Source organism: Lichenostomus cassidix, chromosome 7 (assembly GCF_008360975.1).
Source record: "Lichenostomus cassidix isolate B80296 chromosome 7, HeHo_3.0, whole genome shotgun sequence".
NCBI lineage: Eukaryota > Metazoa > Chordata > Aves > Passeriformes > Meliphagidae > Lichenostomus > Lichenostomus cassidix.
The window spans coordinates 9996669-10013195 of NC_139488.1; the positions used below are offsets into that span (position 1 = coordinate 9996669).

General features: G+C 41.1%; 1 protein-coding gene across 1 annotated transcript in view; it reads left to right on the top strand.

Moving 5' to 3' along the window:
• Positions 1 to 9138: 9138 nt before the first annotated feature.
• The window catches only part of PLCL1 (phospholipase C like 1 (inactive)), a 181569-nt gene continuing 174180 nt past the window's right edge, over positions 9139 to 16527 (top strand). Inside the window, exon 1 of the mRNA XM_085066109.1 lies at positions 9139 to 10318. Within this exon, the coding sequence (XP_084922235.1) occupies positions 10046 to 10318 (273 nt within the window). The 5' untranslated portion in view covers positions 9139 to 10045. The remainder of the gene's footprint in view (positions 10319 to 16527) is intronic.

A 16527-nucleotide genomic window follows, 5' to 3' on the forward strand; every position in this document is an offset into this window, starting at 1 on the left:
GCTGGAGGGAAATCCCAGCTGAGTTTTTATCGTCCCAACGAGGGTGTGAAACAGGTAGGAAAATAGGTTCATGCATTTCACCCGCGGGAGAAATACAGAAATGCCCAGGGAGGCAGTTACTTGTGTGTGGCTTACCAGGCTGTACTTGATAGGTGTAAAAACAGTTTAGACTCTACATCTGCCAACTTGAAGTAAAAGTTCTTCTTTCAACTTAGAAACTGAGGTTCCCAAAAGGCTCTTGAGTAGGCAGGGTGGCTTGAGAACAGCTGTGCATCTGGGATGACCTTAGGGATACAATTTGGGGTCTGCTAGAGATGGCTAGAAAATAAAACTCACCTTCATGACCTGTCCCCAAAATACTCCAACTCAAAAGACTCTTTTTTGCTGCCCTTACTAAACTGGAGTTGAAGCTCCAATGCTTTTGTCAAGTGTATTCATTGGTCATTCACTACAACCTGCTCTCCTGTTCCATAATTTTATCCTGTCTGCAAGCTCCTTTTGCCCTTAGAATATCTCTGCTGTTAAACGGGTCTGGAAAAAGGAGTGATTCAAATGCCGAACTCATAATCAATGTAGGTACGATGGTACAGCCTGACAAAAATTCTTGACCTGACAAGATCAAGAATTTGGTCATGAATCATACCAGCAAGAGCTGGTGTGCAGACAAGGGTGTGCTGGGAGAACCACCCCTTTGGAAAAACAGTTCTTCAAAGTGATCAAACATGCACAGGCTAAATCAGTGCAGCTCAATCCTGAGACTCAATGTCAGGATCACTACTATCATTAGTTATTCTCGTAGTTTACCTTTTTTTTGGGTGCTTTAAAATAAAGACTTCAAGGAAGATTATCTTGATAATGTTTACAATATGTTTTAGTTGAATTCAAATATTTCAACTTGCTTAAGTTTTCTTTATGTGAATTATACCCATCGCACCTAAGCCAAAAAGCCCGTTTTTATAATTTAACTCTCCCTGAGGTAGGGCACAGACCTGCAGTCCTTGCAGGAGCCTACACTGCTCCTTTCTTTTAAGGTGTTTTTTCAACATCTATCAGCTTCTGCAACACTCCTTATCACACAGAATAAAAACCCACAACCTAGAAGAGTTTCTAATAATTCTGTGCCTGTAATGTATAACAATGTAATGCTTATTTCTTAGTATTGATTTTTTTTTGTTACCTGAGAAAATTGTATAAAAGTAAAGGCAATTTTAGCAGAGCTGATGGGATTTTTTAGAAGTAGTTATTTTGTGATACTACAGAACTCTTCTGAATTGCATTCATTGACTTTTATGAATATTTATCAGACAGCAACAAAGCTTATCCTAAGAACAGCACTAGATTTTAATGATGTGAAAGGCAGAATAGCCCAAGCCTTTCATGTGCTTCATATCTTGATTTGGGGAATTTAAAGTGAGAACAGCTGAAAGAATGAACAAACATTCAGAGACATGAAAGTGTATTTTACATAGTTTTAATTGTTGTATCTTCTGCATTATAGCTCCTCCTTTAGTTAAAAAACCTAAATCTGGAACATTTACATTTAAAATAAGACAGTTGTGACAAAAATAGGACTTTTGCAAATAAATGAGAAAGACTGAGCTATTTTTTTATTGTGGTAATTTAAAATCTGAAAATTCAACACACCTATAAAGCTATAGAGCTGGTAAAAAATACTTCCATGCATACAGGATTTGAATATCACACCAAAGGCTGCTGGGCTGCCATGGCACTGCTTGGCTGCTTCATTAAGGGAATAGTATCCTGGCTGAGGGAGCCTCTCTCAAAGGAAGTCAGGAGTGTGACTGTTTTTCCTGATTCCACATGTCAGCAATATATACAGCATGAAATAAACTCCCCTGCTGTTCTCTCCCTCAAATTAAAAGGCAATGCTGGACAAAGACAAGAGTCTGACTATGCTGGTTCTTGTAGCCTCTTGCCTTTTGTCCTTATTTTAGCATCAGAGAAAGAGGTTAAGTGAGGAAAGATAAACTAAAAAAAAAGCAAGAGACAAAAATATGGAGAAAAGATTAATTGGGAGGAGAAAGGAAGAATTTTCCAGGCAGAAAAAGACAAGGATGATTTTATGAGTAATACGTGAGCCTTACAACAGATTGCTGTTTCACTGATTGAGTCACTGACCTTGGAAAAGACATGCTACCTTTTTTGTTTCTATTATTTTCTATGTGTGGATAGCAATGCTAGTTTTCCTACCAGCATGTTAAGATCCTTTCATGGAAATACAAGCATTAATGTATCCTTTTCAGAAGGTGTACCCGATGAAAGATTACTTACTTCCTGCTCTAAATGTCATAAAAATGTCTCTTAGGATGTTCTTAAAAGATTGACTTCTGTCTCTGCTGCACAGACCACAACTGTATTAGAAGAAAAATAAAAATCTGTAACTTATGAAGATGTACACAGCAATTTCTCTTATGAGCTTGTGAATGGATTCTCTACAGTCTGAGCCCAAACTCAAAAACCCAAGAGCTCTAAGGTATTGAAGGACTTGGAGGAGACCTGTCAAGGGAGTTAACAGTGCTCAGAAGCAGTGATGGTGGTCACCTAAGGAGTTCCACTAAGTAAAAAAAGTTGTGGTCAGTGCCATGTGAAAAATGCAGAAAGAAATTTCTTGTTTCTGGTAAGTTTTCCGTTTATTCAAATGGATGTGTTTCTCTTATGTGGCATTTCCTTCTCACAGGCCCTTTTCCCACAACATTCCCTTTCTTGGTTTGGGCACATCTTCCTTCTCTAAGAGCTGTGACTTCTCACTCCATCCCATTTTTCCACCATTCTCTCTAACCTTTGTCTTTATCTCCTATTTAGTTCTCGCTGCCCTAACAACACTCCTCTTGTATCTGTCCCTCTTATTAAAAGAAAAAAAAATGAGATGCATAGGAAAAACAACTCAAAGCATCGATTTTTAAAATGGATTGGTACTCTTCCTACTTAACATTGAATATGAAGAGGTTTTTCCATATTAATGTTTCAGTTAGAATTCAGCTTTATGAGATCACTTATCTTGCTTGTGTGAGTTATTACAGGATTTTTATGCTTTGTTTCTTTTTTTTCTTTTGGTCAAGTTGCAATTCATTCTTTCTTTTCCCTGCCTTTTGTAGAATACAATCACAGAGCATCTGTGAGCTCTGAAATGTTTTTTACCTTTTGCTTTCCATTCACATCAAAGGGGTTTAAGTGTTCAGACAAAAAGGTAATTTAAATTCAATTTGTTTTATTTGTAGTGGCGCCTTAGTTTTTTTCTATCCTCCCCCAAATCACAAACCTGTGAGAAGTGCTGTGTTCAAGTATGGTTCACTGAGGCTCATTGTGTGTAATATCTGCTCATAAAACCATTTCTTGGAATCTTTAGACATCACACTTGCAGAGTATATATGGGAAAAGCCCTGCTGTCTTTTGACAGCAGCATAGCCTGAAGAGTTAATACATCCGAATCTCCCAAATCCTGCAAGATTAGATGAAAAGAGGGTAACTGGTTAGAGTTAGAGGATTCTTCCAAACCACAAAGCAAACGGGTGACTTTCTAAGTTTGCCCAACACATTTTATTGTGGATTTATCTGCAAATCTCTGCAGTTGGGAGTAAAACGCTCCTGGCTTTGCATTTGCAGAATGCTTCTGTTTTGCTATTTCTGCTGTAAGATACAGTGGGAGTTAGGATAGGGTATAGATTTTAACTACCAGTTTATTTAACCCCACTCAGAAAAGACAAAGATAAACAGTAGTTAACAATTCTTTCAACCTATGCATTCTCCCAGAGTAGCAAATTTCAGGAAAATAAGCTTCCTTGTATTAGTCATTAGGCTTTTTTTCCATGTCCTTAGATAATCTTCTGACCTGACATTAAGGAACATGAGATTTTGCAATAAGAGATTAGATATACTTCATCCCTGGTGGAAAATAATTTTAATCTTCTTAAAATCCTGTTCAATTAATACCAGAGGAATTTAAGTTATTTTGAGGATTACATTGTGATCATAATCATATTGCCTTTTTTTTTTTCTTTGAGCTAACTTTTTCTAGTGAATTAAGAGAGATGGGCCAAATTTACACACATGAAAAATAACCAGACATAAATGTTTTTAGCGAGTTTGCAAATTCATGTAACCTTGTGTTTGGAAGTGTTATCAAGGACTAGGCCAGCCTGCCTATAACTTTAGTTCCAATATAAAAAGGAAGACTTTACACAGTATCAGTTTTCTGTTTGCATATACTACCACTTTAACTCAGTGTAGAAGCTGTCAAAAACATGGCTGGGAAACACTGTCTTGACTTTTTTTCACAGAAAACCAGCTTTCTTTGAAATGAGGCAAATGTGGGCATAGCGCTTTCCACTCTTTCTTTGGGGTGCCAGTCAGGCACAAGCAATCTAAAGACAGCAATGTACTTTTACTTGCTTTGGGTGCATTGGGTGTAGCATTTTTGTTTGGATCAAGGTGCAGTGTTGAAGCAAATCTCCTGATCATCCTAACTTAGCTACTTGGTTCACATCACAGAGTAGTTTCTAAGTGCAAACTGACCTCTCAGTTGAAACCATGGACTATTGCTTCTTCTCCAACTTGAAGCTATTCTATCCCTATGACTGGACCTGTACCCCACCCAAAGTGCCAGTGGAATGGATGTCAGGCTCTCATCACCAATGCTCTCCCCATACAGACTCACTCCTATGGGATTATTTGATACTTTCCCTCATATCATTGTCAGGACTCCTCAGAAGGATTTAAATGAATTATTTTCTCCTGGTGATTAGGCTAGTGCACAGCACCTTAACAGCCCAGGCTGCTCATGATTAACTTGTTTATATCCAAAACTAGCTAAGCAATGCAAAATCTTTCAGAGAGCTGATGTTAGGAAGAAGGTTGTATGTCTAATTAACAGGCAGAAGAATAGCCTAAATTCTGTTCTTGGTGTACTGACCAGATTTCCTCCAAACTCTTTAACTATGAAGTACGTATGAATATGACTCCTGCTGATGTTGGTAGCAATCTCCTTCTGAGGTAGCAGGATTAGAGACCACAGGAGTAGTTTTTGAAATCAGATAATACCAGAATAGTTTCTATCCCCAGTAAGAAGGATCTCTGGCTAATAGGTATCATTTAGAACTAATGCTGCTCCCCCCACAGCTGTGCAGTTCATAATAATCCAGATGATCCCAAAAAAGTATAGGTAAATGTAGGTAAAATGTGTGGGAACCTTGGTGCCATGTACATTTCTAACACTGAATATATCCATTGCCCTAGCAAGGATGTGAAAGGCTGTGACACAGTACACTTGAATCTATTCCTAAGTAATTACCAAAGAATGGAGGAGATGGCATGCATCTATTGGATCATACTCTTAACAGCAGTTAACAAGTTCAAATAGCCTGAAAGTTAGCAAGAACTACAATTAGATTTCTATGTATGTGTCACAGCTGAAGAAATACTAAAAGCAATGATCAGAAGAGTAAAAAGAACTCTGAAAGACAGTCATTGGTAAATGTTCTCAGTAAGTGGAATTGCCACCTACTTTAAACAAGAGTCATTATTATTAAGTATCATTAGACTTGAATAAGAATTAATCTTTGACTCCTTCAAATCCTCAAGACAATTTCTGTAATAATGTATACAACATGCCTTCTCTTCCCTCCCTAGAAACTAAGCAACTAGCAGCTAAGCACGGGCAACTTGTGAAAGCTTCACTAGTTGCACAAATGAATAAAATCTACATGTTTTGCCTAGGTTGTAGCAGGACTTCTGGGATTATCTCAGGCTGTCCATTAAAAACCTTATTTTCAGTTACTTGTTAAGTTGTTGAACTTCAATCACTTTGGCCAAAAATCTGAAGATGGGTATGACTTACACTGTGAATCTTTATGTAAATGTAATGCATTCTTGGCAAACATCTGCCCTTGAAAATCAGATTAGAAAAAAAATGTTTAGTTATTTACAAAATTAAATCAACACATGACATTTTACCATTCTGCCTTAAAAAAATTCTAATGTCACCTTCATCTTTATACCTTGTGCCAAATTTGGTGGAAGAATCACTTCTTTATCAGGAATCTGCTCTTTTCTATCTACAAAATTTGGTTCAGTTGTTACTACCTGATATGATTCTGCAGAATTTGTTTACAGAATCTGTCTCAGATTTTACTCCCCTTTTCATTCCAGGCTTTACCTAACCTTGGCTCTATTCAGGCTTGGGCCTGTGTCTATACAGTAAGCAGAGGCTGTGAAATAGGATTAAATATGATCTAATTTAAGGTCCTGATTTTACCTTTTCTCATACTTCATTGGCATATCTGTTTGGTCAAACAATGCTGCTAAAAAGAAAAGGATTATTCCTCAGAGCTAAGAATTTGGAAGAATCTTCTATAGCAATGGCATTTTAGTTATTAAAAACACTGGATTTGCCTGAAAGCACCATTAGACAGTGAAAAGAGTTCATCAGTGACTTCAGCTGGAACAAGAACCTCGTTAAGATGGAGGCATATCATGAAAGTCTCTCTTGTTACGTTAGAGAGGACACAACATTTATGCTACCTAGAAAATACAATATGATGTGTAAGTATAGTGAGGCTTTTTCAAAGATACAGGAGGCAAGACAAAACAAGGATGAGCAAAAGAAAAAAATCAGGAGGCATTGAATCAAGTAGCGTAAATATATTTAAAAAATAAAAATGAAAACCATATGCAGTATATTTTAAAATCAAGATTTAACTACATTTGCTTTACACTGATTTGAACTTGCATTTTTTTTCCAGCCTAAAAGAGTAATTATGCTTTTAAAGGCAAAATATGACTCGGGGTTGCTTTGCCAAAATGTGAGTGAAGCTTAGCAACGAGTACATATTTGTATAAATAAATTATATAATTCTTTTTTTTATTGTTTTATAATATCATGTTCATGAGGTAACAGCACAGACACAATAACCACTAAGACTTTAAAAAATCACTTCTTTTAGAATTACCTAGCAAAATATTTTCTCATTAATAGCTTTGCATGTCTCAATGCTAAAATTAGTTCTTTGCTATCAGTGTGAATGCATACTTGAAGAAATTAAAACAATTCCCCTATTGCTTTCCCTGCCTTGCAAATTAGATGCTCATGACACAGGAAAATATGTCAGTTTTCACACTTCATCAGCCATGTTCAATTGGTACAGGAGAACCACTTTTGGCTCCCAGTAGAACACTTAATTTTAAGACGTTCCCAAGATGTGATGTCTAGGTGCAAATACTGGCTTATGTAAGCCGTACTTCAGTGCAGCTCCAAGACAACTGTATTTTCAGCCAGTTTATGATACAAACTACGCCCACTGAGGAGCAATTGTGTGCCTTAAGTATGGAGATGGAGTAAGCTGATTGTAAAAAAAAATCCACATTTAAATAGATATTGCAAGCACTTAGTGACTCGTGTTCAGGCAAACACATAGATGTTTATATCTATCATCTTGTCTTTCTTCGTTTGAGTGAACTCTTTGACTGTTCTGGAAAATCTGTCTCTATGTGAAGTGTAGACAACACAGCAGTGCTTTTGTACAGCGGACTGCACCAGACCTTCTTGAAACTGAACACAAAACCTCTTATATGCACTTATCACCAACCAGTCCTGCTTTTTTTAAAACTTTCTATGGAAACACTTTTACTGTAAAGCTTCCTTTTGTCAGCTCTCTTTTATTAGACATCAAGAAGTATCAAAACCAATTGCTCTTTTCCTTCATAATACATGGCTCTCTACAAACAGAAGCAGATAGAGCTGCCCAGTCAGAAAAATAGCCAACCTTTTATTCTCCTCTAGAGAAGAATTTAACTAAACTCTCACTTAGCTGTACCATTCATAATTCTAAAACCTCTGCATCTTGTGGACAAACAGATAAAAAATACAATTTGTTCAGTGTTCCCTCTAGGTTTGTTGTTTATGAAACTTAAAATCTGTGGATTCCCTGTAGACCTTGTCCTGTTAAAGACTTCAGGTGACAAAGGTTGTAATATAAGGTGAGAATTAAATAGTCTTAAACCTTTGATGTCAGAAGACAATGCATTTGACAAGAAATCTCTCTCTATTATTAAATGTGTAAAACATATCCTAGAAAGGATAAAGTTCTTTAATATATTATGTGCATCTGTCTGTGCAACACACTACAGAGCTTTTGGTAGACGCAGGAGATTTCAGCTATGGCAGTGCTGATAAGGAAACTGTGCTGTTTCCATATAATTCAACCAATGATTAAACTTAATATGATTTCACAAAATATAGGAAAGACCTGTAACATGTTCCTGCATGAAGCAATAATCCTCTCTATTAAAATACTGCATGGTAATTACCTTCTCTATTGTCTCTAAATTCGTCTTCTTCGGTCAGTCCATGTGGCAGTATGTGGATATGTAATAAGCTTTTATTAGTTGGTTTGGGGTTTCCCCAGCTTTGTTGCAGTGACTTGGGATGATCTCTCTCTTGTACAATGCAGGCTGGGGTTAAGTCCTTTTTTAATATGGAATTTTAAATGTATATATTGTGTTTGCATATACATATATAAATTTCACATCCTTTAAGTGGCAATTATGCCCTGTAGCCAGGCATTTGCTAGTAGCTAATGAGTAGTTAGGGTAAGGAGTTTCTCTTTTACTCTTTCTTCCTTAATCAGTGAGGGCCAACAGGTGCCAAACACATTCATTAGGGAATTACTTTAGAAACGGGGGTAATTAATATTCTCACAGTCTTACTACTTTTAAAGCTGGTAACTAATTTTGAATAGTCTTACATCCCCAGTGCCAACCAACTTGCCCAGCCCTATCCGTCCTATTTTCCATCTCACTGTGTAAGGTGCTCCTCACCTCTCTTTGCCGTGCTTTCACCCTTGCTGCACTCCCCTTCACCCCAGGTTTCCTGAGGCCTCCACGTGGCTAATCTGCTGATAGCTAAACACCCCCAGAAGGATTGCAAGGACAGCAGCTCTCTCGCACGAACCCTTCCGACAGCTGAGCGCGGCTCATCCCGCTCCCGGCAGGCTCCTCTGCCCGCCTACCGCGGGGCCCGGCCGCGCCGCCAGGGGGCGCTGTGGGCCGCGCCAGCGCGCGCCGGGCTCAGCGCCGTGAGGGGCAGGGCGGGAGCGGGACAGCGCAGGGCCGGCGGCCGAGAGGGGAGCGAGCGGCGGCGAAGCCGCAGCCCCACACAACTTGCTTCGCTTTTGGCTCGTTTTTAAGAAGTGGAGGAATCCCAACGTGAGTCTTCGCCGTCTTTTGCGAGCTCTCCCTTGACGCCTCGCACCCGCTCTGCTGCCCGCCCTCAGCAGACGGCTCCCCTTACGGCCGCAGCCCCCGCGACCGGGGCTGACAGCGCTCCCTCTCTGGCCGCTGACCCGGCAGCGTCCCTGCTCCTACCACAGCGCCTCCGCTTGAGGGCTACGCGGGCTGCAGCGTGTTTAACCTAAGCCACCTCTTCCACACGCTGCTTCTACCCTGGAACAGAGGCAGCCCAAACCTGCCTAAAACACGCTCGGGGAAGAATTCCGCGGCCGCCCCGGCACACGGGCGCTCTCGACAGGTGGCACGGTTCTCCACAGGCCCTGTTCCTCAAGGTCGTGGCGGGGGCACCCAGGTGTTAAAAGCCCTCCTACACCGCCCCGCTGCCCCTCGCCCGCCGCCGCGCACCGCCCCGACCGCCCGTCCGGGCGTCCCGCGGGCACGCCCCTCCCCAAGGCCATTGGCCATCACAGCGCCGCCGGGGGGCGGCCGCGGCGCTCATTGGCCGAGCGCGCCGTCCGTCAGCGCCGCCCGTCAACACAAGCCCGGCTCCTGTCACAACAGCGCGGGGCTGTGGCCGCACTTCCTGCGTGCTGCCCGCGTCCTTCGCTCCGCTCCTGCGGTAGCGCGGAGTCCCGCGCGGGCACCTTCCGCCCCGGGGACGGCCATGGCTCCTCCGGGGAAAGTTGGCGCTGCCGCCACCGTGCCGTGAGGGGAGCGCCGCGGGACGCCGTCCGTTCCTCCGTCCGTGTGACTCCCCCGCCCTCTCAGCGCCCCGGAGAAGTTGACACCGCTCGGCGGGGCGATGGCAGAGGCTGCCGGCGGCAGGGAGCAGCCGGCGGCGGGCCGTGCTCCTCCCGACGCCGCTTACCGTGCCGAAGAGGAGCCTGAGCCGGCATCGCTGGACGCTCCGGCGGCTGCCGGGGGCAGAAGGCGGGAGCGCCGCAGCGGCGTCTCGGCCGTGGGCACTGCAGAGCGCTTCCCCGGCGGCAGCCTGGGGCCAGCGGCTGCGCCCGACCCCGACGCCTGCCTGCTGGAAGCGGCCAAGGCCACCCCGCGGAGAAGCAGCATCATCAAGGTAAGGGCGTGCCGCCCCGCCGGGAAGTTTCCGCGGGTCCCGCTGACGGGTTACCCGGGCTGAAGCCGCCCTCCGGTGCCCCCCTGCCCGCGCGGGGAGCCGGGGTGGGCAGAGGGCTGGTGAGAGCCCGCCGGGCACGGGCGGCGCGCACCCGCCGCGCAGGTGAAGCGGCCGCTCCGCCGAGCAGCGCGGCTGCCCTGCCTGCGGCGAGCAAGGACGGCGGGGCCGAGCTGCCTGCCCGGAGCCCCCGGGGCAAGGTGCATGCCCTGGCCGAGCGCCTGTCCGAGGTCTGTACTGGGCTGCTGCTGCCGCCGCCACTGAGAGGGGTCGGCGTCGCCCCCGCGCTCGTGCGCGACCCGTGGGGCAGCTTCCCGCCGAGTTGTAAAGTTTGTGTGTAGCAGCTCGTTCTTATTTAATATTTATGAAGCACCTGGAAGGCAGAATAAAGAGCTTCTGTAGTGCTGGCTTTCTTAGTTCTTGAGCAGCAAAATATGCAGTGTCACAAATTAACAGAAGGTGTGTTTGGAGACTGACTGTAGTACAAGGTTGTTGCAGAGCAGCACCGGGTGTTTAGCACCTTTAATGTGAAGCTAACTGGTCGGGCATGATCTTAAAGCTTCCGCCTGTGTTATAACCTTGCAAGGAAAATGGCTTTATGATTATGCTAATTCTTTAATATTTTTAGAATAAACTATGTGGTTTTGAATTAAATAGTATCTCCTTTTAAGTATGTAGGCTTAATCGCCAGTTTCCGGGGAACCGATGAATGAAATCTCCTGGGCAAACTTAATTTAGCATATGGTCACACGTGATCCTCTTGTAGTGATTTGCACTTGGAAGGCATCGGGAGAATAGCGGAAAATGAGACTTCTCATCTGTAAATGTGTGAACGCACTGGGCAGAGCTCTACTTCAATGCAAGGAAGCAGAGAACGCATGCTTGGCTCTTACAGCTTAGTATGTCTATTCAAAGGAAGAACAGATAAGTGAAATGTTTGCTTTTTGCATTTTAACGTTCTAGACGTTCAGAGGAGACCGAAGTAGTTAACTGCAAAAGAGCCTTGAGGATATTTTGCAAGTTTCACCTTGAAATATTGAACCCATTAAGTCCAGCAAAGCCTTGAAGGGTGGCTTTAGTTTTCTGAAGACATCCACTGAGTGTGATGGGAATGCTTCCAGTCTGAAGTTGCATAAATGTATGAATGCTTTACTAAATCAGGACCAAAGTTCGGTAACTATACTAGTATGGAGATGATATTTTTTCTTAGAATTGTGTGAAAGTTTCAAAAATGAAAAATACAGTCTTGGATTTTAGTTAAAAACATATCATTATTTTTACAGACTATACCAGTTCCGTGTGGTAGATATGTTTTAATGTTGTAAATTGTGTATAATTATTAATGACTGAGTAGCATTTTCACTACAGGTTGGTAACTTGATAATTTAGCAAATCTACTGAGAGTGATAATGATCACTCTTCTCACTGGGGGAAGTTTCTTGAGATATATCCTAGGATGGTCTTTATTAGGAGGAAGATTCCTGACAGAGATAATAAAGTCTTGATGTTCTTATGCAAGGAACTCATATATACAAGGAACTCGTATTTACTCATCTGAAGTTTTGAGTAAACTCAGTTTCCTTTCCTTAGGAATGGTGCATTCAAACTGGAGCAGGTGCACAGAAGGATAGCTAGGATGGGCTGATAAGGTCACTGGGTTGAAAACTGTATGGAGTGAAAATTGATTTCGTGGACAAAAGCAAAGGATTTCTATGCATAGATCCAGTCTGGAAACTAGAAAGTTATTCCAGGCACTGTAATGGTTTGGAATGGTCTTATGATAGAGGTGGAGTGAAAAATGCCATAGGTAATCTGAAATTTAGTTGTTTAGTAGATGGATAAAATTAGGTAACATGGCTGTGTCTGATAGCAGGTACTGAACTTGAGAATTCCCAGGCTGTGCACCTCTAAGCCACACTCTTGGGACCCCATACAGAGCACTCTATTTCTTTTCCCACAAGGTTGTCTTTGTGGTATATAAAAGTATTTTGTATCACAGTTTTCCTTTGGCACTCGAAAATACTATTAACTTGGGGTAGGAATTAAATCATTTATTTGTCTGCATTTTCAGGAATTTCTAATGTCCTAGGACATGTTCATCAGGTGTTAAATGCAGATTCTAGTTGGAATTAAGATAAAATCCCCCAACTTATTTTACATTTTTTCTGTTTCCAGGACTTCAACATGCAGGATTTCTGCTCAAGCATTGTGTGTTTTACAGGGGAATGAATTTTGTGATGATTTATTCTATTTATTTTACTCTAAAAAGTCCATATGTTCATGTAACTCTATAGTCCAAATAGTATTCTATTGCTTTTTTTAAGCTGATCTTATCAACTGAAAAATGTGACTTAAGAAAACAAAGGAAGTTAAATGGTCAGGACGTGCTCTTACTTTGCAGGAGTTGAACACTCTTGCCCTGTTTTCTCATTTCTCTCCCACCTATTTAAAGGTGTTCTTTAAACATGAGAGGTCTTGCTCAATTAAGCATAAGGTAGATTCTGTAGATTCAGATGGTCAAAGTACACTTTTAACAGCATTTTTCCCCAGCTGACTTTGGAATTCTTCAAATCTCAAGGTTAGCATCTAAGAGTTCAATTCAAGTGGAAGCCAGACTTGCTTACATTGGAGTGTTCTGGCATCCTCCATATAACTGTAAAGTACAGAGACTGAACAGGGACTCGCTTTAAAAACTTTCCCTGCAGCAAATTCCACTTGGCATATATTGCAAGTAAAATATGAACCCTTCTAAATAATCTTCCGTGCGTTCATGTGCTCTATATTTGGCTTCAGAAACAGGAGAACTCGTTCATGTAAAAAGAACAATGTGTAGCCAGAATATTTTTATTCCTATTTTGCTTTGCTGATGTTTGCAGCTTTGTAGGTTGAGGTAAATTTAAAAAGATGCATGAGAAATAGTTGTAGCTGTTCTTGTGCATTAGGTCATTTCCCTAATACATGTGCATTGGTTGTTGTTTTAGGTTTTGTGGTTTTTTTTCTAATGCAAGGAAGAGGTAAATGGTCTTACTACAGACTTGGAGCAAGAAAAGGAGTTTGCCATGAGGAACCTGAAATCAGCAGACTAGGGTGCTTGGAGACAGAACTCGAGAAATGGCAAGAGATCATAGAACTTGACCGGTTTTCTAGGAAACCTAAAGAGGCACTGTGTATTGACTAAATTATTTGCCCAGTGTTTACTTTTTTTTTTTTTTAACTTGTGAATTGTCTGGAGCCAACTGTTTGCAAACAAAAGTAATAACTGCAACCATCTTTGGGCTAGGAGAGCAGAAGACAGTACTCGGAGAGCTGGATTTCGGCTTTCTTTACATGCAATGCTTTGCAAGCCTTCCTGTGTGGGGGGTTCTAAACAGAGTTGACTGATGTTGTTTTCCTTCTGGCATGTTCCCTCTGACGTTGCCATGTATGAGCACTTTAATAAATGAGTAGGAAGGCTGTGCAATTCGTTATGTAATGCTACTGAAATACTTTCTAATTTTTTACCAAAGTATTTCTCCGTCAGTTCTTATCAGGCTTCTCTCTCTGCTTTGTTTGCATGCAAGACAAACTTTTGGGATCATGTGTTTGTTTTCTTCCTGGATCTTTGTTTTAAGATACCTTAGCAGATAACGCAGCTCTGTATTATGTTAGTAGCAGCAGACTGTGCCCATGAAATGAACTTGAAGTAGCAGCTGCAGACTCTTAACTCGGGAGACTTTAACTTCAGTCACAGTAGAGCTATGAGACCTTTCACTGTGGAGGTTTTTCCAAAGGCTGTTTGCTTGCTTCATGCAGAGATTTTTTTTTCCTTTGAAAGCCTGTTGAGTTGTCCTTGCCCATAATATACTGCTAGCCTAAGAACTGCAAGTATCAGGATTTTGCAATTGAATTCATCAGTTAAAGTGTATTGAGATAGCCAGCTGTCTTATTTCAAGACTTGTATTTATTCTAGTGACATTTTTAGCTTTAGAAAAACAAGCCTATGATAAAAGCAATGAGGCTTAGTTTGTTTCAGTTTGTGTTCTGAAATGCAGTGACAGAATTTAAGTGTTTTAAATACATGCCACTTCTGTGTTTGCAATGTAACTATTTAAAATTTTTTTTTCAGGAGACAGAGCTTTTCAGGACTGTAATGTTTCTCCAGTAGCTTTTACATAGGTTTTTGTTGTATAAGCTTGCATTTAGGCACTTGCTGCTTAATAATCTAAAGCTATGGCTATGTAAGATTCATTATAGCTGATTAACTACTTGATAGTCCAACAGTGATTTTATCACAACTGCATTCTTTGACGTATATGTACCAGAGAAAAAGAGGAGAATACTTAGGTTGAGATTACATTAAATAAGTCAATAGAGCCTAAAAAGGTATTTAGAAGGGCAAGAATGACATATCTAGCCTTGCAAAGACTACCACAAAATGAGAAATTCACCAGAGGATCTGGAAAAATGTAACTGGTGGGTGATATTTTTATATATGTAAATTCCCAAACATTGTGGAGAGAGAAACAGGGAACTGATGTTTGCTCTCTTTCACAGAATGTGAAGTCAGGGAAAAAAATCCAGTGATAGTTCTTTAGCAGCAGGTTGAAAATAAATGACTATTTCCTGATGCAGCATGTAATTAAATCATGCACTTTACAGCCACAGAAATCTGTGCAGTCAGAAATGTAGATTTGAACAGGTTTGAAATAACAAATTGATGAAGTGAGCATCACAGTGCACCAAAAGCATCTGGCTTAGAAAGTTCCTAAACTACAAGTGCTTTTGAAAACTGGGGAGCCACAGCAGAGAATCGACCACTTTGTACTTCCTTGCTTCTTATGTGTCTCCCCAGGCATGTGCTTGTAGCTGGGATACCAGCCTAGGTTGACCTTTATCTAACCCAGTATCTCTGTTTGTTTAAAAAAAAAAAACTTAAATGAACTGTTAACAGACCCAGAAAACTGTTTTCCATTATTGCTAGTGTAAAAATTCCTTAGAAATTAAAAGACTCTTCTTTGTTAATTTAATTATTTAGAATTAATGTTTGCCAGCTTTACAGAAGAGAAGCAGTTTGGAGATCTTGTTTGGGATTGCTGTGGTGTAGCTGTTTATGTTTTCATAAATCTCCGGCTGTATTCCATATACTGCTGTTATTTCTTAAGCATCTACTTTAGACAGGTTTGAACAGAACAAATACTGGTTGTAGACCTGCTTTTGCCAAATGAGTTATATCCAGTAGTTAGTGAAGATGGACAGTTTTTCTTTGAACTGTTGCATTTATCACTGAGATACGTTCTCATGGGGGGCAGTAGGCATTTCAGACTGGGGTTTAACCTCCATCTCTTTCCTCTTTGGTTATAAAGCAACCTTGGTAGATCCAGTATGGCTGTACCTAAGTTGGTAACCCTATAGGGAAAAAAATTTGAAGGAGAATGTGGGGCGTGGCTAAAAGTTTCTTAAAAATCAATGGGTGCCTTTACACTGACTTGTCTAAACTTTACTACCCGAAAAATTTTAAACAAGCCCAAACAAGCTACATCCAGGACAACGTGTATCTAGTAAATTTGATAGCAAATTTGTCTGCTAACTACTTTAGAATTAGCAGTTAGTATTTCTTGTCTCTTTGTTCCACTTGGTACATAATGTAACACATGACCAGTGATCTCAGTAAACATGTGGGATGGATAAAGCATTGTGTTTGGGGTGTCTTTCCATACCAGTTCATAATAGTCAAGATGATTTGAGTGTCTTGCACTGAAATTACCGAAAGGTGACCTTTCTGTAGGATAACAGCAAGTCCAGCAGTCTGCAAGCACAAGTTCTAGCAGGTCGTTCCAGGACATTGTTTGATAGGTTTTCTAGGTAAGAGGTAGGAGCTATTATGATTGGGACTAAGAGGTGAAGTTGGTGATACTGGTTGGTTTGTTTTTAAATTATGTTCATGAAGACTTGTGCAGAAGCACATCAATAATGATTAAAAATTATTTTCTGATGAAGTAATGGCGCTGGTGGATAGAGCAATGGTGGAGGAGGAAAGTTTTCTACCTGTTTTCCAAATATGTTAAGCAGCTGTTAATAAAACTGAGTTTTGATATCTGTGCAGAGATGCAAATCCTGTTTCTGATGCTAATATTTTATTCATTTTCTAGTTCCACTGAGATCAATGCCATCTG